The sequence below is a fragment of the Ovis canadensis genome, chromosome 2 (assembly GCF_042477335.2).
Source record: "Ovis canadensis isolate MfBH-ARS-UI-01 breed Bighorn chromosome 2, ARS-UI_OviCan_v2, whole genome shotgun sequence".
Taxonomy (NCBI): domain Eukaryota; kingdom Metazoa; phylum Chordata; class Mammalia; order Artiodactyla; family Bovidae; genus Ovis; species Ovis canadensis.
In genome coordinates, this window is record NC_091246.1 from 133,432,858 (window position 1) to 133,455,527 (window position 22,670).

The 22,670-nt window shown below is 45.7% G+C and overlaps 1 protein-coding gene across 1 annotated transcript; it reads left to right on the forward strand.

The window, feature by feature from the left end:
* The first annotated feature begins 21,379 nt into the window (after window positions 1-21,379).
* Window positions 21,380-22,450, forward strand: NEUROD1 (neuronal differentiation 1). The gene has a single exon (XM_069579444.1). The coding sequence runs from the start codon at window positions 21,380-21,382 to the stop codon at window positions 22,448-22,450; it is 1,071 nt and encodes a 356-aa protein (XP_069435545.1).
* The last annotated feature ends 220 nt before the right edge of the window (window positions 22,451-22,670 follow it).

Sequence of the window (22,670 nt, forward strand, 5' to 3'; positions counted from 1 at the left end):
CTTGGAATCCCATGAAAGTTTAAGCTACTACCACAGATTTCTCTTTTAAATCTCCACAATCACCACACTAACTGTGTTGCTAGATTTTTATACTACAGTAAAAATTCTAGCTTGCCTCTGATTCTTACATGATCTTCCCCGGCCTGTCACCCTAAAAATCCATGATCACAAACATCAGAAACCCCAGTTCAAAAGTAATATCCCTCTCCTTCCTTCCCAGCTTGGAAAGGAGATTTTTTTTAAGTTGTTGTTGATCCCAAAGTAATGCCCATGTGTTAGTCACGGTGTAGGCAGGAGGTGAGCAAGAATGCCGTGTATAATCAGTTCACTCTTTTTCTGCTTAAAACTTGAGATTGATTTTTCCATATCACATCAATAATTTTTTGTATTTCAGTTTCATTCTTTGTATATAATTTTTGAATGTACCTTTTAGTCAACATCAGAGCAAACAATGAGAGCTATCCTCAGGGGCTTCAGCAGAAAATTTAATTCAGAATTATTAATAGTACAACAGTGTCCATAAATCTAGCCTGACTCAGCCTATTCTATCCTCCCACAGCTAGTATGTTCCGAATTTATTTCTATGCATTTGCCTGCCCCTTAGGAAAATAATAAGCGAAACTTTGCAGTTATTTTCTAGCCTTCTCCTGAGCCTGGCATTGCTCTTGTCTCACTTAAGCCCTTCTGGGGTCTGACACCAGTCATAGCTGGAAACACTGACAAGTGGGAGAAATAGGGTATGAAGAGAATTTCGTTTTTTTTTGCAAGTTCAGTACTTCAGGAAGCCCTTCACATGAACCTGGACAGCCTCACTGGATATGGCAGGAGGAGGTATAAGTTGGACATAAGTTGGACAAGGAGTATATCAGTGTAGTTTGAGTATTTAGAGTACTTAGTCGCTCAGTTGTAGCTGGCTCTACAACCCCGTGGACTATAGTCCTCCAGCCCCCTCTGTCCATGGAATTCTCCAGCAAGAATACTGGAGTGGTAGCCATTCCCTTCTTCAGGGGATCTTCCTGACCCAGCAATCGAACCTGAGTCTCCTGCATTGCAGCCAGATTCTTTTACCATCTGAGCCACCAGAGAAGCCTCCATTTAGAGTACTTGGAGCCATCTAAATTCTTCCAAATGTTGCCGTGGTAATTGTTTTGCTCCTTTACAAAAGAGATCTGTAGGTGATTGTGGTGGAGTATTGGGAACCTTTAATGGTTCTCAAAAGTTAGCATGCGTCAGAATCACGTGGAGGGCTTCTTAAGCCATAGATTTCCAGGTCTCATGCCCACATTTTCTGTTTTTGTAGTTCTAGAATAAGGCCCGAGAATTTCGTTTTCCAAGTTCCCAGTTGTTGCTGCTGCTGGTGATCCAGGGACCACATTTTGAGTATCACTGTACTACCTTGTAATTCAGCCACCTGTGTGTGATATCTGACCATATCAGCTCTGTAGTTATAAGTGATTGGAGTTTCTTTTCAGGATATCAGAAATTCCTTAGCTTCCTGACAGTATCTTGAGTAAGTCATGTTCTTTCCTGAAGTTACTCACTGAGGCTCATGGCAGGCAGCCCACCTCTACATCCCTTTTATTCCTTTGCTTCCATAATGGTCCATTGTAGCTGCCACTCAGTGTGGCCCCTTCATTTCCAGGTGACAGCTTACAATCAACTAATCCATTGCTGAGTGCCATGGATTGCTGTTTCTACTCCTTTAATAGCTTTAACCTAATCACACTTTAAAAAAAATAAGCTGATCAGTTCATTCCATCTTCTTCATGTTCTGTTGCCCACAAACCATTCTGGTACCAATTACCAAAAAGGAAAGGGTCTTAATCACAGACAGTATAACCAACTCTATCTGGATTCAATACAATTAATTTCATGAGGGTATAGACAATTCATGGAAATGTTAGGAGGTCTGAAGAAACAGACTCTAGCTTGGGATACAAAAAATGTATAGAGGTAAGCTATTAAGAAAACTATTGCTTTTCTAGAGTCAAAAAGTTGACAAATCAGGAAGCTGGCTTCAGAATCTTGCTCCAGAATTTGTTCCAGCCAAATAAGACACCTGTCCAAGACTCCTCTATTTAGCTCGGTTCTAGATAGAAACCTAATGCATCCGATTAGCAAAACCCATACCATATCTGGGGCATACAGAAAACAATGTACATTTATTCCTTTGTGGTAGCTTTCCAGCCTTTTCATTCTAGAAAATCTTACAAGAAGGGTATGAGTTGGGTGCTGAATAAAGTAATCCATAGAATCTGCTGCAGGTTTAGAAAGCCCATTATGATTATGCATGGCTGAATAAAATAATATAGGATGGAGAGAATTCTCTAGCTGAAAAGGAAAGTGTACCAGGAATATGGTAGGCCACAACATTTCCCCAAATATTTGCTATTCTTTATTCTTAATCAAATTGGTAGTCAAGTAATCTGAATAAAAGTAAAAGGCTCCATCCCTTTCTAGATGTGCAACTTTGTACAAGTTACTTACCTTCTCTGTTTCCTCATCTACAGAATGTCAATAATAATGAATATAATAATCCATATTCATAGAACTATTTTTATGATTAAATGACAGAATTTTTCTATATTATTGAGCACTTTCCCTAGCATACAGATACTGGTTTAATGCTTACCAGGAAGTATACCTGCACTCAGTATGCCAGCAAATTTGGAAAACTCAGCAGTGGCCACAGGACTGGAAAAGGTCAGTTTTCATTCCAATCCAAAAGAAAGGCAATGCCAGAGAATGTTCAAACTACTGCACAATTGCACTCAACTCACATGCTAGCAAACTAATGCTCAAAGTTCTCCAAGCTAGGTTTCAATAGTATGTGAACTGAGAACTTTCACGTGTTGAAGCTGGATTTAGAGAAGGCAGAGGAACCAGAGATCAAATTGCCAACATCTGTTGGATCATTAAAAGAGCAAGAGAGCTCCAGAAAAACATCTACTTCTGCTTTAATGACTATGCCAAAGCCTTTGACTGTGTGAATCACAGCAAACTGTGGAAAATTCTTAAAGAGTGGGAGTACCAGACAACCTGACCTGCCTCCTGAGAAGTCTGTATGCAGGTCAAGAAGCAACAGTTAGAACTGAACATGGAACAACAGACTGGTTCCAAATCGGGAAAGGAGTGGGTCAAGTTTGTGTATTGTCACCCTGCTTATTTAACTTATATGCAATGTACATCATGCAGAATGCTGGGCTGGATGAAGCACAAGCTGGAATCAAGATTGCTGGGAGAAATATCAATAACCTCAGATACACAGATGTTACCACCCTTACGGCGGAGAGCGAAAAACTAAAGAACCTCTTGATGAAAGTGAAAGAGGAGAGTGAAAAAGTTGGCTTAAAGCTCAACATTCAGAAAACTAAGATCAATGCATCCAGTCCTATCACTTCATGGCAAATAGATGGGGAAGCAATGGAAACAGTGACAGACTTTATCTTCTTGGCCTTCAAAATCACTGCAGATGGTGACTGTAACCATGAAATTAAAAGACATTTGTTCCTTGGAAGAAAAGCTATGAACAACCTAGACAGCATATTAAAAAGCAGAGACATTACTTTGTCAACAAAGGTCCATATAGTAAAATACATGGTTTTTACAGTAGTCATGTATGGATCTAAGAGTTGGACTGTATAGAAAGCTGAGCACTGAAGAATTGATACTTTTGAACTGTGGTGCTGGAGAAGACTCTTGAGGGTCCCCTGGACTGCAAGGAAATCAAACCAGTCAATCCTAAAGGAAATTAGTCCTGAATAGGAAGGACTGATGCTGAAGCTGAAACTCCAATACTTGATGCGAAGAACTGACTCATTGCAAAGAACTGATTCATTGGAAAATGCTGGGAAAGATTGAAGGCAGGAGGAGAAGGGGATGACAGAGGATGAGATGGTTGGATGGCATCACTGATTTGATGGACATGAGTTTGAACAAGTTCCAGGAGTTGGTGATGGACAGGGAAGCCTGGTGTGCTGCAGTCCATGGGGTCACAAAGAGTCAGACATAATTGAGTGACTGAACTGAAAAGGTATAGTTACAGTTTTCAAATTCTTGAAACACTTATAAGTATAGAATATTGATATCTCACTTGAAAAGTTATTTTTTAGTGAATTACAACATCTAAATCTCTAAGCAACCTGGAGAAAATTGAATTTTTTCATAGCAGTGTACCATTTAGCTATTACTGCATGTCAAACCACCCCAAAATGTAGTGCATTAATGTAATAACATTTATTATTTTTCAGGCATCTGGGGGTGAGGTGAATGTTTCTGCTGATCTGGGCTGAATTTGTCAGGATTCTCTTTTTTCATGGGCTCTGTTTCAGCTCAGATCACATTGCTGTAAAATTAATAGTTTCTAGAACTCTCCTGTGTACTAAAATTGATGTTTGATTACATACAGTGGCTTGTAGATTCTTGTATAATAAGAAATAAGAAATCAAAGCAACCACAACTGTCAAAATACTATTGTTAAACTCATTTTAAAGTATTTATAAACATCACTTTATAGTCTTCAGATAGAAAAATATTCATGTAGCATATCTGGTTGTTATCACTGAAAGAATTCTATTGCATTGAAACAGAATGAGATTACTTGTCAGTTCAATTACGAATGTAAAATAAAAAACATTAAGTTCCCATAGCCTAGATAGTATAAATAGGCAAACTTTTTTCTAAACTTGTGGTTTATTCAAACTTGTGCTTGAATAAATTAAAATAAAATTCTGGTGTAAGAAATAGCCAGAAAAGTTATACAGGAATTGAGGGAAGGCAAGACTTTACTGACCAGATCAGGGGTAAATGAGGAAAAGATCACAAAATGAGACATACACATATGTGTGATTGGAACCTAGTGCATGGAGGGCATTATTGGGCCTGTATGTGTACACGTAGAACTAAAGAATACTGTCATTTAGTGTACAGTGTATCCGTGAAGACCACATTCAGTGTAGTTTCCGAAAGACCACTTTTAAAACACGGTTTCCATAAAACTGACAATGAATTTCTTCATTTGTGTGTGTGTGTGTGTGTATCTACTGTAGATTTTTGGTTTGCAGTTACCATGAGGTTTTGATGTAGCTGTCTATATATATATGTGTGTGTTTGTGTATGTGTATATATACACACACACAAGATTATTTTAAGTTACTAGTTTATTTCCACGTGTTGCATTTCCAACATCCTGCATTTGTACTCTCCTCTTCTCACAGTTGCTGGTTGTGATATGACATTTTTGTGTGGGTGATTTCCTACCTTCGCTGTATGTGTGCCTTTACCAGTGAGCTTTCCCATTCATAATTTTCTTGCTTCTCATTTTGGCCTTTTCTTTTGCACTGAGGGAAATTCCCTTAGCATTTGTTGTAAAGCTGGTTTGGTGGGGCTGAATTCTCTTAGCTTTTGCTTATCTGTAAAGCTTTTGATTTCTCCATCAAATCTGAACACATCCAACAGCAGCCTCCTTGCCCCCCACAGTGAGTCACAGCAGAACCCCACCTTCCCAGGAGACCCTCCAAGACCTGAAGGAAGGCCTGGCTTGGGTTCCTGTGGGGTCACTGCTCTGCCCTGGGTCCTAGAGCACCTGAAACCTTTGGTGCGCCCTCCAAGAGTGGAGGCTCTGTTTCCCACAGCCCTGTTGGTTTCCTGCATGTAAGCCCACTGTCCTTCAAAGTCAAATGCTCTGAGGGCTCTTCCTCCTGATCCAGACTGTCAGGCTGGGGTGCCTAATGTGGGGCTCAGAACTCTCACTCCTTGAGAGAACCTCTGTGATGTAATTATTTTCCAGTTTGCGGGTCACTCACTCAGTGGGTATGGGATTTGATTCTATCTCAGAAGCACCCCTCCTATCATCTTGCTGTGGCTTATCTTTTGTCTTTGGGTATAGAATATTCTTTCTGATAGGTCCCAGTCTTTTTTGCCAATGGTTGTCCAGCAGCCACTTGTGATTGGTGTTTTCATAACAAGAGGTGAGCTCAGATCCTTCTCTCTTCCATCTTGTCTTCTTCCTGACAATGACTTTCATCACAAAAGGAAAAGTGACTTTTTCTGCTTTTAAATTATGCATTTGATGAATCTGCTTATTTATTACCCAGATTTAAATGCATGTCTTGTTGACTATTGGGATCTCTCCATGTTTAGAAGCTAAGATCAGCAATTTTTCCCCCCATTGTGGTTTATTACAGGATATTGAAAAGGGCTCCCTGTGCTATACATTAGGACTTCATTGTTTATGCATTCTATAAATAATAGTTTGTATCTGCTAGACCCAAACTCCCAATCCATCCCTCCCCCAGCCATAGTTTAGTTGTATTAATAAGAGATGCCAACATTTCTTTTTGCCCTCTCCCCATCTCCATCTGAAAATATACTCCTTTAAAAGGGTTCAAGCAATGAATATGCCACGGAATAAATCACAAGTTATAATTCAGTTCAATCAGTCAGTTCTGTCCAACTCTTTGCACCCCCACAGACTGCAGCATGCCAGGCTTCCCTGTCCATCACCAAACAGGAGCTTGCTCAAACTCATGTCCATCGAGTCGGTGAGGCCATCCAACCATCTCATCCTCTGTCGTCCCCTTCTCCTCCTGCCTTCAATCTTTCCCAGCATCAGGGTCTTTTCCAATGGGTCAGTCCTTCGCATGAGGTAGCCAAAGTATTGGAGTTTCAGCTTCAGCATCAGTCCTTCCAATGCATATTCAGGACTGATTTCCTTTAGGACTGACCAGTTTGATCTCCTTGCAGTCCAAATGGCTCTCAAGAGTCTTCTCCAACACCGCAGTTCAAAAGCATCAGTTCTTCGGTGCTTAGTTTTCTATACGGTCCAACTCTTACATCCATACATGACTACTGGAAAAACCATGTATTTGACTAGATGGACCTTTGTTGGCAAAGTAATGTCTCTGCTTTTTAATATGCAGCCTAGGTTTGTCACAGCTTTTCTTCCAAGGAGCAAGCGTCTTTTAATTTCATGGCTGCAGTCACCATCTGCAGTGATTTTGGAGCTCCCAAAATAAAGTCTGACACTTTCCATTGTTCCTCCATCTATTTGCCATGAAGTGATGGGACCGGATGCCATAATCTTAGTTTTCTGAATGTTGAGTTTAAGCCAACTTTTTCACTCTCCTCTTTCACTTTTATCAAGAGGTTCTTTAGTTCTTCTTCACTTTCTGCCATAAGGGTGGTGTCATCTGCATATCTGAGGTTATTGAGGTTATTGATATTGATATTTCTCCCAGCAATCTTCTTCCAGCCCAGCATTTCACATGATGCACACTGCAAATAAGTTAAATAAGTAGAGTGACAATATACAACCTTGACCCTTGACATACTCCTTTCCTAATTTGGAAGCAACCAGTCTGTTGTTCCATGTCCAGTTCTAACTTTTGCTTCTTGACCTGCTTACAGATTTCTCAGGAGGCAGGTCAGGTGGTCTGGTATTCCCATCTCTTTAAGAATTTCCCACAGTTTGTTGTGATTCACACACTCAAAGGCTTTGGAGTAGTCAATAAAGCAGAAATAGATGTTTTTCTGGAACTCTCTTGCTTTTTCAGTGATCCAATGGATGTTGGCAATTTGATCTCTGGTTCCTCTGCCTTCTCTAAATCCAGCTTTAACATCTGGAAGTTCACGGTTCACGTACTGTTGAAGCCTGGCTTGGAGAATTTTGAGCATTACTTGGCTAGCCTGTGAGATGAGTGCAATTGTGCAGTAGTTTGAACATCCTCTGGCATTGCCTTTCTTTTGGATTGGAATGAAAACTGACCTTTTCCAGTCCTGTGGCCACTGCTTAGTTTTCCAAATTTGCTGGCATACTGAGTGCAGCACTTCCACAGCATCATCTTTTAGGTTTGAAATAGCTCAGCTGGAATTCCATCACCTCCACTATCTTTGTTCATAGTGATGCTTCCTAAAGCCCACTTGACTTCACATTCCAGGATGTCTGGCTCTAGGTGAGTGATCACACCATCGTAGTTATCTGGGTGATGAAGATCTTTTTTGTATAGTTCTTCTGTTATTCTTCAGTCGTGTCTGACTCTGTGTGACCCCATAGAGGGCAGCCCACCAGGCTCTGCCGTCCCTGGGATTCTCCAGGCAAGAACACTGGAGTGGGTTGCCATTTCCTTCTTCAATGATGAAAGTAAAAAGTGAAAGTGAAGCCGCTCAGTCGTGTATGACTCGCAGCGACCCCAGGAACTGCAGTACCAGGCTCCTCCATCCATGGGATTATCCAAGCAAGAGTCCTGGAGTGGGGTGCCATTGCTTATCATCTGCTTCTATAGGTCCATACCATTTCTGTCGTTTATTGTGCCCATCTTTGCATGAACTATTCTCTTCATTGCTCTAGTTTTCTTGAAGAGATCTCTAGTTTTTCCAGTTCTATATTTTTCCTCTATTTTTTTGCATTGATCACTGAGGAAGGCTATCTTATCTCTCCTTGCTATTTTTTGGAACTCTGCATTCATTATTGACAAGATAGCGGAGTAGAAGAATATGCGCTCATCTTCTCCTGTGAGAACTCCGAAATCACAACTTGACGATGAACAACTTTTGGCAGGAGAATGTTGAACTCCCCGCAACCCCCCCCCCCAAAAAAAAACATACTCCACATCCCAGGGCAAAGGAGAAGCCCCAGCAAGACGGTAGGATGGGTGAAATCACATTTAGAATCAACCCCATACCCTCCAGAGACACTCGGAGGGTTCCAACAAAACTTTTTTGCACCAGGACCCAGAGACCCCATGGAGACTGGGCCAGAACTGTGTTTCAGTATCTTCTGTGGAGGTACAGGTCAACAGTGGCCTGCTTTAGGCCCAGGGGCTCTGTGTGCAGCAGACCTGGGTACGGCATAAGCCCTCTTGGAGGAGGTCGCCATTAACCCCACCATAGAGCCACCAGAACTTACACAGGACTAGGGAAACAGACTCTTGAAGGGCAAAACCTTTGTGCGCCAGGACCCAAAAGAAAGGAGCAGTGATGCCAACTGAGACCGATTCAGACTTGCCCGTGAGTGCTCAGGGGTCTCAGTGGAGGCAGGGTCAGCAGTGGCCTGCTGCAGGGTTGGCAACACTAAGTGCAGCAGTTCCACAAGGGACCCTTTGAAGGAGGTCACCGTTATCTTCATTACCTCCACCATAGTGTGGCCTCAGGTCAAACAACAGGGAGGGAGCACAGCCCCGCCCATCAACAGAAGATTGGATCAAAGATTTACTGAGCATGGCCCCACCCATCAGAACAAGACCCAGTTTCCCCCTCAGTCAGTCTCTCCCATTAGGAATTGTGTGAAAACCAGAATCACAGAAAACTAACCAAACTGATTACATGCACCACAGTTCAGTTCAGTTGCTCAGTTGTGTCCGACTCTTTGCGACCCCATGAATCACAGCACGCCAGGCCTCCCTGTCCATCACCAACTCCCTGAGTTCACCCAGATTCACGTCCATCAAGTCAGTGATGCCATCCAGCCATCTCATCCTCTGTCGTCCTCTTCTCCTCCTGCCCTCAATCCCTCCCAGCATCAAAGTCTTTTCCAATGAGTCAACTCTTCACATGACGTGGCCAAAGTACTGGAGCTTCAGCTTTAGCATCATTCCTTCCAAAGAAACCCAGGGTTGATCTCCTTCAGAATGGACTGGGTGGATCTCCTTGCAGTCCAAGGGACTCGCAAGAGTCTTCTCCAACACCACAGTTCAAACGCATCAATTCTTTGGCGCTCGGCCTTCTTCACAGTCCAACTCTCACATCCATACACGACCACAGGAAAAACCATAGCCTTGACTAGGCGGACCTTAGTCGGCAAAGTAATGTCTCTGCTTTTGAATATGCTATCTAGGTTGGTCATAACTTTTCTTCCAAGGAGAAAGCGTCTTTTAATTCCATGGCTGCAGTCACCAACTGCAGTGATTTTGGAGCCCAAAAAATAAAGTCTGACACTGTTTCCACTGTTTCCCCATCTATTTCCCATGAAGTGATGGGACTAGATGCCATGATCTTCGTTTTCTGAATGTTGAGCTTTAAGCCAACTTTTTCACTCTCCTCTTTCACTTTCATCAAGAGGCTTTTTAGCCTTGTCTAACTCAATTAAATCATGAGCCATGCCATGGAGGGCTACCCAAGACGGACAGGTCATGGTGGAGAGTTCTGACAAAACATGGTCCACTGGAGAAGGGAATAGCAGACCACTTCAGTATTCTTGCCTTGAGAACCCCATGAACAGTATATGAAAAGGCAAAAAGATAGTACATTGAAAGATGAACTCCCCAGGTCAGTAGGTGCCCCATATGTTACTAGAGATCAGTGGAGAAATAACTCCAGAAAAAATGAAGAAATGGAGCCAAAGAAAAAACAACACCCAGTTGTGAATGTGACTGGGGATGGAAGTAAAGTCCGAAACTGTAAAGAACAGTATTGCATAGGAACCTGGAATGTTAGGTCCATGAATCAAGGCAAATTGAAACTGGTCAAATGGGAGATAGCAAGAGTGAACATTGACATTTTAGGAATCAGTGAACTAAAATGGATTGGAATGGGGGAATTTAACTCAGATGACCATTTTGTCTACTACTGTGGGCAAGAATCCCTGAGATGAAATGGAGTAGCCATCATGGTCAACAAAAGAGTCCAAAATGCATTACTTGGAGGCAATCTCAAAAAATGATAGAATGATTTGTTTGTTTCCAAGGCAAACCCCATTCAATATCACAGTAATCCAAGTCTATGCCCCAACCAGTAATACAGAAGAAGCTGAAGTTGAATGGTTCTATGAAGACCTCCAAGATCTTCTAGAACTAACACCCAAAAAAGATGTCCTTTTCATTATAGGGGACTGGAATGCAAAAGTAGGAAGTCAAGAGATACCTGGAATAACAGGAAAATTTGGCCTTGGAGTACAAAATAAAGCAGGTCAAATCTAACAGAGTTTTGCCAAGAGAACACATTGGCCATAGCACACACCCTCTTCCAACAACACAAGACAAAACTCTACACATGGACATCACCAGATGGTCAATATCAAAATCAGATTGATTATATGTTTTGCAGCCAAAGATGGATGCAGCTCTATACAGGTCTATAACAGTCAGCAAAACCAAGAGCAGAAGCTGACTGTGGCTCAGATCATGAACTTCTTATTACCAAATTCAGACTTAAACTGAAGAAAGTAGGGAAAACCACCACACCATTCAGGTACAACTTAAACGATTATACAAATGAAGGGACAATAGATTCATGGATCAGATCTGATAGAGTGCCTGACGAATGATGGATGGAGGTTGTGACATTGTACAGCAGGCGGTTATCAAGACCATCCCCAAGAAGAAGAAATGCAAATGTCTGAGGAGGCCTTACAAATAGCTGAGAAAAGAAGAGAAGCTAAAGTCAAAGGAGAAAAGGAAAGATATACCCATTTGAATGCAGTTATAACTAAATATGACAGTTTTCCCAAATGAAAACAAATGTCTTCAATTCTTCATCAAAGGCTAACATAGGGTCATGTTCAATAAGGATTACTTATTTTGAACTAGATATATCCAGATGCAAAACAAATTGAACCCCTCAAGAAGAACACACTTCAGTGTAATTCTTGAATAGTGTGCTTTTTATGGGAAAGTTATTTCTATGATGTAGAATAATTTATCTACTTCATTTCCTGTATCACTGGGTAACACTCTTCTCATTACCTTAGAACTCTACTTCCTCGGGAACCCTCCCACTTCAGACTTTGTTGAGTTCCTTTGTCCTCAGTAATTTTGGATTGATGTGTTTTATTTTCCTTCCCTATACTAATCTCAAATAAGATGGGGGTATACACATGCTCAGTCGTGGCCAACTGTTTGCAACCCCATGGACTGTAGCCCATCAGGCTCCTCTGTCCATGGAATTTTCCAGTCAAGAATACTGGAGTGGGTTGCCATTTCCTCTTCCAGGGAATCTTCCCCACCCAGGGATTGAACCTGTGTCTGCTGTATCTCCTGCATTGGCAGGCTGAGTCTTTACCACTGAGCCACCTGGGAACTTGTGAGTGAATCTTATTAAAGCACCTCTCTTTCACCAGATAGAAGGCTTTGAGAAAGCAGAGAGTAATGTCTGTTTCTCTTTACCCATGTACATCTGGTACTTAGCAGTGCCTGGTACATAGTAGGACAGTACAATATAGATTTGATGGATATTTTAGTACAATATAGATTTGATGAATACATGTTTTACTCAGTGAAACAGGCAGATTCTGAAATGAAGGGAATGAGGAGAAAAGCTACTTTATAGCAACTTTAGAGCCTTTGCTTATGCTTAGCTCTGGCTCTCCACATAGCCTTGTGGACTAACGTGACACAATGGATGGTTTTCTCATCAGACGTGATAAATCTCGTCCATATCAAGCCATATGAAGTGGGATTCAAGAGTGAATTCAAAGGAGAAAAAGGCATATTTGAATTAATAGAGGGCTGCTTTAGATTAGATCTGTTCTCTTGACCTTTTAAAATTTAGTTCCTTAAAGAAATTATTCACATCCAAGATAAACAGATAAAAAGACCACAAAATGCAGCCCTTTTCCTCTCAACAACAAAGCACCTGAAAGGTTCAGTAGACAATGGTTAGAGACAGCCTCCCTAGAGGCTGTACCCTTCTCACCCCCAGCCACACTTACCGTTGCCTCAGGAAAAATCAGGAAGGTAGGCAGACTGTTACCTGCATAGCACGACTGCAGCAGAGCATGTGGCCCCAGTCTCCATCCAAAATACACCTCCCTTAGCCTTTACTCATCTCTGAATGTGAACATTAAGCACTCGTTCCGGTTTATTTGTGCCCTGTGACTTTGCAGGCACTCCTGGTAGGGCATCAGATTAAGCATTTCTCTAAGTTCTTAAGAAGCATGAACTCATGGATATTTATCAACAGTAGGCATGGACCAGGAAAGAGCATAAACATGCTGAGAACACCTGCAGGGACTTGGAAAGGTGTCACCAATGGCTAGAAAACAAGGGAATATAAAGGGTTGGTGGGGAACACAGGAGACACCTGGGTCTAATTTATAATCTTGGCAATATTGACTGTAACCTGCCTCATCAAATTAAACAGTTTTCAAGGAAAAGTTGCGTAGAAGCTCATATAGTTACCCATGGAGAGTGGAGAGTTTGTCTCATATCAGACAGCTGTGGGTATCTGACCTCATAGCTTCTCACCATATGCTGGGATCGCAGGGGTGGCCAGTTCCCTTCGAGATGGCTCTTGGCATTCACACCTCTTCCTCAGATGCTTTTCTGTCCCTCTTTTACTTCCTGAACAAGCTTGCTTGCCTAGGGAGATGAGTCAGAGGATGAGTGATGAAAGAATCTCAAGCTACCAGACCATCTCACAAAGGAGAAAAGACCTCACAAGAGGGAAATAGACTGAAGTGTGCATTCATAACCTGGGAAGTTGTCTTAAAAATCTGGTCCAATTACAAGAAGATTCTTTATTATAACATCATTGTCTGCAAAATTTCTAGGCTTCTCTGGTGGCTAAGATGGTAAAGAATCCGCCTGCAATGTGCAGACCTGGGTTCGATCCCTGGGTTGGGAAAATGCCCTGGAGAAGGGAACAGCTACCCACTCCAGTATTCTGGCCTGGAGAATCCCATGGCTGGTGTAGTCCATGGAATCACAAAGAGTTGGACATGACTGAGTGACTTTCACACTAGGCACATTTGTGTCATTTAGGTGTGCATTTGTGTGTTTATTTACTTGTTTATTTGTTATTAGAACCTAACCTCATAATCAGATTGTCCTATTTGGGCTCCAAAAGTGGCTTGTCACTGAGTGAAAGTAATTTCCCATGGCAGGTGCTCCCAGCAGGTGGCTGCTCATGGTACCTGCATCAGAAAGGTGGGTTTAGTTAGAGATTTTATTTTAATATGAAATCTGTATTGCAGCCTGAGCCTCTACTGGGTGATGTGCCAAAATTCATGTCTGCAGCATGATTTATTATGTGAAAATACCACAGAACTAATCAGTGGAGTTACTAATTAATACAAATCTGCATTTTTTGCATAAGCAATTAGTGCAAGGAGAGAGCAGTGAAAGAGGAAGTTCAACTCCTTTAATCTCAGTGCCTACTCAAGCGGAAAGACCCACCAGGGCCAAACTCTGAGATCTACATTTGGAATTTTCCCCCTTTGATTAGTTAAAGACATAAAAGGTCAAATTATCAATATTTAATTTATGTGAAAATGTATTTGTGAAAGAGGAAAAACATGTTATTTTAAAAAGATGAGCCTCTAGGGATAAATTCTTGAATTAAAAATAATTATGTTTTCCATTTCAACAAAGTCTGAATAATATTTAATAAGGATTCTGATTGCTCATAACATTTGAAAATTACATCCATAATCGGGAGAGGTGTATGGTATACATTTCTAAGGTATTTGAATTACCAAAGGTGCTTGCTCTTCTCTACAGGATTTGTTCCAGTTATTTTGGATGTGGTGTATTCGTGCAATATTCTAAGTCTGGTATGATTTAGATAATTGTGTGGCTCACCAAATCTGAGCAAATATTCCATTTAGCTTTGGTTTATTTCCCCACTAATTTAATAGAAATGTTTATAGTATGAAATAACTGGACAGGTGATAGGATGATGGGAATGGAGAGAGATTTCTATTACCAACAAAATGTATACTCAATATAACAAAAGTAAAATCGTTTTTATATTTTTTGTTTCTGTGGACAAAAAATGAACTCATTTTTGTTTAGATGCGATGTGCCAGATAAGTGCAAATATTAGAACAATGACTCCCTTTATGAAAGTTATTCAATGTACAGTTTCTTTGTTTCAGACTCGCTAGTTCAAATTATAGTTTAAACTTCCCTCTCCCCTAAACCTGGATATCTAGTTTTCTAGGAAACTTATCCTGAAAAGGAGGTTGCTAATTAAATTCAGATTAACAGGGCTCTCTGATTAAAATTTCGGGATGTGGGAGTCAGTGGTTTTGTGAAAGAAAGCAAACAAGAAAAAGCGAAAGCCACTGGAAGTGGGGAGTCCTTTTCCTGAACCTTAATACTGTGAGTTTCGTAAGTAGGAATTGTCCACGGTGCTGATACCCTGAGGAAGCCACTTTTCCTGCGAGCTGTCTGGGGCTCTAAACCAGGCTTGCCAGGCTTGTCCTGGTTTGGGGAACTTGTCAGATCGCCCCCAAACCCCTGCAGCAGCATTGTTCAAGAGAAGCTCAAGCGCCATCGGTGTGTCTCTGCTGCCCACTCAAGCAGTGACACCAACTACCAGGCGATTTGTGTTGGCCTGTTGCTCTCTGCTAAGGCGAAGGTTGGCAAACACCCGGCCGTTTGTTGGTTACCCAGCCCATTGTAGTCCCCTTTAGACAGCGTGCTGTTTCTCAATCCAGCTGAAACAGGTGTGAGTCCCCTCTGTTTATGGTCCTCACCTGAGAGCCCGAGCACCCACGAACACAGACTCACTCGTGCACACTCACCCCCTCACATAACTCACACATTCACAGACAAATCACAGATATTAACGATCACATAGGCTCATATGCACATTCACACATATTCTTTTGTACACTCAGTCACATACACTGTACACTTAAGCACACTCACACAGGCACACACACAGCCCATCTGACACACCAGACCTTGGGCAATTGTGTCAGTAACCCGCTCCAGCCAGTACTTGGAGCTGAGTTGATTTTGCATTGGTGATATGAGTGCTGGATGGATGCTTTAAGGAAAGCCCCTCACTCCTGCCTGGGAATCAAAGATGAAGTCCCTCGGGGTCTGTAGGCGCCGTGAGGAGAGCGGCCTACGCCCTGGAGGGATTAGGAGCTCGTAAATAATAAATAAAAGAGCCCAGGCGGACAGAGTTGGGGAAGTGTGGTGCTAAATCACTCCCCAAATCACAGCCGCGTCGAGCTCTATCCAATAGCTCTAAGCGATTTGTGGGGTTGGGGGTCGGAATCAATTTTTCCCCCCGTTCTCGCAGGTGCAATATGAATCAATTATCTTAATTAAGATTATGCCGCAAGCCCAGGAGATTTGGGGAGGACGGGTTTTGCGCTCGGGGCGACGGCGAGGCATTTTAATAGCTACTCTCTTGCTCCCGGCTCTCCCCCGCCGCCCGCCTGTCGAGCCCGGGCAGCTCCAGCCTCTGGCCAGGATCCGGGCGCACAGTGGCCTCCCAGGAGGCGAAGGCGCAAACCCCGCGCTGAGCCCGCGATCTGGGCAGAACCCCTAAGGCCTCCCAAGGGCTTCTAAGCCACGCGGCCTATGAGGACCTGCAGCTCTCGGTCTTCCAGCGGACCGTGCTGTCTGGCTCTCCGCTCACCGCCTCCCGCGCCTCGAACGTGCCCAGGCCGGCACACCCCTCTCCTGGGAGGGGTGGGGAGAGGGCGCGGGCGCCGCTGGAGGTCGGTGGGGCCGCCCGGGTCGTACGTAATACTTGCATTGAACGCAGACCTCCCTTTGCTAGAGTGAGCATCTGTTTCCCCGAGAAACAGGTCACCGCCGGGGACGCCAGCCCGGCCCCAGCTCTTTATCTTAGCCCTGCGAATGCGCCGCACCACCCCCTTCCCCGCCAGCTACACGCTTCCCGGCCCCTAAGTCCCGGCCTCCGCCTCCACCCCCCGTCTCCTCCCCCCACACCTCCACACGCGGCGCCGCACGCCTGCCCCCGCCCCAGCCTGCCGGCCCAGGCCCCACTCCCCTCGCCGCCGCGCGCTCCCTTCCCGCCCGCGCTCTGGCAGCCGCTGTAACGGCCGGGACCGCCCGGGCCGCGCCGCGCGCTCCGAGCGAGGGCCCGGGGCTGGGGGTGGGGGGCGACAGATTCGGGGCATTGCTCGAGGGCAGTGAGTCATGAAAGCGGCTTTTGTGGCCCGCGCGTGCGGTTCGCGTGCCGCTCGGCGGCCTGCAGCGCCCAGTGGGGACGGGAGCTGGAAGGTTTACCGCTAACGGGCGGTGGGGACGGAGGGACAAGGAGAGGATTTAGAGGCTCGGGAGGGGGACAGTGTGCAGCCGTCGAAAGAAAGTTCAAAAGAGGGAGAAGAAAATACGGAGGCAGGACGGGACCGCGACTCTTCCACGGTGCTAAGCCAGCCACGCCAGCAGTCAATCCTCTCTGAGCGTTGCGGCTGCCACTGTTCTCTCGCCCCAATTTCTCCCTCCCTCCCCTTCCCCTCCCAACAAAAGGCAACTCAATCCAGGCCTCTTCCCTTCCAGATCTGACTGCTGGCCTGCAGTCTCCAGGGGCGGGTAGGGGGACGGAGTCGGGGTAAGGGGGGTGGGCAATCTCCACCGCGAGGCGCACCGCGGGTGGACGTTCCCCGCGCGCAGGCGGGGCGGCCCAGGGCGCCCGGAGGTTCACTGAGATTGGGATTAAGGGTGAATCTATCAAGAGCAGGAGGGAAGGAGTCTAGTTAATTCCCGCACCGGAGTCTCTCGGCTGGCGACATACCCTTCCTTGCCTGCCCAGGAACATCTGGCCCCACCAAGAATCTCCTGTACGCCACAGGGTGTCCCAAACGGAGGAAGTTGCCTTCTGGGTGGGGGACCCCCTAGGCCATCCGCAGGCCTTCTGCGTAGCTGAAGCCCTCTTCCCTCTCGCCCCCAGCACCCCCTCTGAAGCTCCCCCAAGACTGAGAAATGAGGGCCAGATCACGTCCCCGCCGGCACGGTGGGCTAGGCTGTCGGGGCAACTGCTGGGAGAATGGCAACACTTGGTCCGCCCGCGCGTGTCCTGGGACCTCCAAGTTGGGGACCGGCCCGGGCAGGCTGTTACTCAGATGGTCCTCAAGTTTTAACCCATCACTTAAGGTAAAGACTGTACAGGGTAAATACCAAGACTAGGCTCCTGGGTGAATTCTTCTATCTTCTTCTGCGATCCTGGTACACTTATGAGTCAAGGCAAAAGCCAAAACTGTACGGTTTTGCCGTGGAAGCTCAGCATGGGTCATGCTAGGCTTTGGGCAAGGAGATCTCCCATACCTTTATTCCTCTTTCAGTCTGCACCGCAGCCTTCTAGACACCAGCAGTAATCTTAGGACCCTCTGCCCCTCCCCACCACATCCCCCCTTCGGTCCCCAGATGCACCCAACCCCAGCGGCTCAGCCTGACACTGTTTGCAAACTCAAGGGGCTTTTAGAGCAATTGCCTTTAAATAAGCAATTCAAGTTCACAGCATTCATTGTAAGAGGACACGGGTCTGGGAGGGGATAAGGGGTTAGCTAATGGAGGATTAGAGGAGAGTCTGGTGGAGAGTGGACAGGGAAGAGATACAGCCAACACACACATATATATAATTCTGAAACGTGCCTTGGTGGACACGGGTGAATAAAGAATCACCACTTAAACACAAATATGGCTCCTTTAGAATTAAGAAGCTCTGGTTTTTGCTTGAACTGCAAGGTAGAGAGTCACATCAGAGTCTTTAAGGTCTGGAAAAGTAGCCATCAGCTCTTCCCAGAGTTGTACTAATGCCCTTTCTAGAAAGAGGAGTGAAAAAGATCCCTTTAGAATAGGCCCTTTGCATCCTCCCTTTGAGAAGGCTTGTCTCAACCAAGTTCCTATTTACAAGCCTGCCAGTGGGGACTAACGGGGACAAGGCAGCTGTAGCCGGGAGCCAGGGCGAGGGCACACTTTACATCCATCCAATGACCTTGGTTAAACGGCAGAATCTTAGCCTCAGAGAAGTCCTCTAGCTTTCATGCAAGAGAGCTGCGCAGGCCACTGAAGCCAAGGACCAGCGCGATCTGAGGACAAGGACTACAGGCAAGAGAGGTATATGGACGGAGTGAGGAGTCTCCAGGGACAAGGGTAGACGAGGGCCACGAGGGCCGGGTTGCACGCATGGTGAAGGAGAGTGACCAGTACCAAATTTTCTCTACTGTTAAGGCTGGGCGAGGGCGACCCAGTTAAGGAGGCTAGGGACTAGTCTCACAGCTGCGTTTACAGATGAAGCTGTTTTAATACAGAGTATATGTTGCTTAAGGGGCTGGTGGAGACTGGGAGAAGCCACCCTTTGGTGCCAACGAACAAAGCGTCTACTAAGAGAGAGAAACCAAGAAATTGACACCTTAGAGAGGGCAGGGAGTGCCCAGGAAGCCAGTGCCTGGGCGAGGAGTCCAAAGGAGTCTCCGCTTCTGCTTCTTTCACCTTCGCCCTACTTACCGCCCCAACGCGGGCCACTCACTCTGATCTAAAGCCAGTCGGCGTTCGCTTTCCCGCTCTCTTCTCTCCAACTCCTTCCCCCCCGTCTCTTCCCCCACCGCGCGCCCCTTCTCCCTTCTGCCGCCTGAAAGGGTTAATCTCTCCTGCGGGTAAAAACAGGTCCGCGGAGTCTCTAACTGGCGACAGATGGGCCACTTTCTTCTGGCCACAAAGGGGCCGGAATGGAGCGCTCCGCGGCATACAAATGGGCAGGTCACGTGGTCCCCGGCTCTTGGCTGGACTGGGAGGACCATATGGCGCATGCCGGGGAGGAAGGAGATGGGGCGGGGGTAGGGGTGGGGGAGAGGGGAGCTGGAGTCGGATGCGGGTGGGAGAGGAGCGAGGCTGAAGGGGCGGGGGCGGGAGGAGGAGGGCGGCAGGGAAGGGAGCGCGGAACCCCGGCGCGTGCGCAGGCGCGGGGCGCTTGGAACCTGCTCGCCCGCTAGGCTCCTGGCCCCGCCCGCGCTCAGCATCACCAACTCGGCTATATAACCTGAGCGCCCGCGCTGCCGGGACACGAGGAATTCGCCCCACGCAGAAGGCACGGCGCCCAGAGGCCCCAGGGTTATGAGACCATCACTGCTCAGGACTTACTAACAACTGCAGGTAATTAAATCCTTTAATTTTTATTGGGAATAAAAGCAATTGAAGGTGAACCTACATATTCTGTATGTGTGCGTCTGTAAGCGCGTGTATGCGTTGAGACAGGCATTCCTTTTCATAATTGCAAGGCGAATACGCACACAGTTTGAGTCGCATCACTCAAATACCCGCTGCAGGCCTAATAATTTTTAAAAATCCGTTTTACTTTTTTTTGTTGTTGTTTGTTTTTTTGGAGGGGAAAAAGTATAGGAGCGTCTTTGGATTTTCAAAAAATATAGTGTCCTATAACTCTATGATTATTTCCTAGTGGTGATTTCAAAGTTCTGAAAGCAGATAACTACTTCAGTATTTCACTTCTATCAATAAGGGCAAAAAAAAAAAAAAAAAAAAAAAGCCCACGTTACCAAGATTTATTTTGTAGACAAGTATTTTATGCACATAGGGAATAGCAAATTATTTTTTCAGTGAATGAAAGGGGTATTGATACTTTGAATATACACACCCTAGAAAATAAACCGAGTTGAGAGGTAGTTTAGTTGAGAGGGGATAAAATGTGGAGAAAGAGAGAGGGACCCACTCCTGCTACCTGTTACTGTCCCAGAGTCGGCCAAGTCCCCAGCAGCCACTGCAGGAGCCAGAAATTCAGTTGTCTAACTAAAGGCTTTTTATTTTCCTTATAAGAAGCAGCAACTTCGCCATTACCATTCTCTGACCATTATAATTATTCAGTCTTTTAAAGGGAGGTTTGAGGCGAACTTTGAAAAGCCCCAATAAAGAGCGGGCGGCCCTTTCAATGGGCTGTTTATTAGAGAGGAGCTTTTCGCACCTGATCCCCGGCGCTCGGAGGAGCGCTCTGCGCCGCGCCCCGGGTTCTGGCCCGGTAGCAAGCGCTTTTATACAAGGTGGAAATTCAGCAGAGGGTCAGCGGGATGGGAGGTGAGAAAAGAAAGGCAAGGGTGGGATGGAAACCCCCCGCCCACTTTTGTTACCAAATGCTTCGTTGATGGTGAAATAATTTTGTGGAAAATACTTTTTCTCCACCATGCATTTGCTTTTCAATCTCCACTCCGTATAATCTTCTTAAAAATCACTGTCAGCGTTAGTAAATTACGTAAGGGATCTTCAACTTTAATCGCCGAGTGCGGGGAGGCCAGAACCGAGATGGAAACATAATTGCAATTTTCAAACTCGTCTTTTTTTGTGGAGTTGTGACTTTGAACTCATGCAAAGAAACATGAAGTCGCCGAAATACACACTCATTTTCACACACATTATCCTACCGGATAATCACCATAAACACACAATCACAAGGAAACATACACCAGAAGTGTACTTATGACTCTTATTTTAGCTCCTATTCACACTTAGCCCTGTCCTGTCTCCTACGTATCAGCCGGGCACACACAGGCCCTTATAAAACTGCATTTAACTTTTCCTCGGGGGCATGCGTTTTGTAATCAGCTGGTAGTTCTTTTCCCATGCATTTCTCTAGGGTTAGTGAGAGCTGAAGGCCTTTGTAGTTTTTGAATGTAGCGTTTTTCTCCTTTTCTGTTTTCCCCTCTCCCCTGTTGAATGTAGGAAACCTAAACATGACCAAATCGTACAGCGAGAGTGGGCTGATGGGAGAGCCTCAGCCCCAGGGTCCTCCAAGCTGGACAGATGAGTGTCTTAGTTCTCAGGACGAGGAGCACGAGACAGACAAAAAGGAGGATGACCTCGAAGCCATGAACGCAGAAGAGGACTCGCTGAGGAACGGGGGAGAGGACGAGGAGGAAGATGAGGACCTGGAAGAGGAGGAGGAAGAGGAAGAGGAGGACGACGATCAAAAGCCTAAGAGACGCGGCCCCAAAAAGAAGAAGATGACGAAGGCGCGCCTCGAGCGTTTTAAGCTGAGACGCATGAAAGCCAACGCCCGGGAGCGGAACCGCATGCACGGGCTGAACGCAGCGCTGGACAACCTGCGCAAGGTAGTGCCCTGCTACTCCAAGACGCAGAAGCTGTCCAAAATCGAGACACTGCGCTTGGCCAAAAACTACATCTGGGCTCTGTCGGAGATCTTGCGTTCAGGGAAAAGCCCTGACCTGGTCTCCTTTGTACAGACGCTCTGCAAGGGTTTATCCCAGCCCACCACCAACCTGGTTGCTGGCTGCCTGCAGCTCAATCCTCGAACTTTTCTGCCTGAGCAGAACCAGGACATGCCTGCGCACCTGCCGACCGCCAGCGCTTCTTTCCCTGTGCACCCCTACTCCTACCAGTCTCCGGGGCTGCCCAGCCCGCCCTACGGCACCATGGACAGCTCCCATGTCTTCCACGTCAAGCCGCCGCCTCACGCCTACAGCGCGGCGCTGGAACCTTTCTTTGAGAGCCCTCTGACTGATTGCACCAGCCCTTCCTTTGACGGACCCCTCAGCCCGCCGCTCAGCATCAATGGCAACTTCTCTTTCAAACACGAACCGTCCGCCGAGTTTGAGAAAAATTATGCCTTTACCATGCACTATCCTGCAGCGACCCTGGCAGGGGCCCAAAGCCACGGATCAGTCTTCTCGGGCGCCGCTGCCCCTCGCTGTGAGATCCCTATAGACAATATTATGTCCTTCGATAGCCATTCACATCATGAGCGAGTCATGAGTGCCCAGCTCAATGCCATCTTTCACGATTAGAGGCACGTCAGTTTCACCGTCCCTGGGAAACGAACCCACTGTGCTTACAGTGACTGTCGTGTTTACAAGAGGCAGCCCTTTGAGTATTACTGCTGCAAAGTGCAAATACTCCAAGCTTCAAGTGATATATGTATTTATTGTCGTTACTGCCTTTGGTAGAAACAGGGGATCAAAGTTCCTGTTCACTTTATGTATTATTTTCTATAGCTCTTCTATTTTA

What these genes read in the sequence shown, in the direction of transcription:
- NEUROD1 (XM_069579444.1), top strand. Translation starts at nt 21,380, where the DNA reads ATGACCAAATCGTACAGCGAGAGTGGGCTGATGGGAGAGCCTCAGCCC.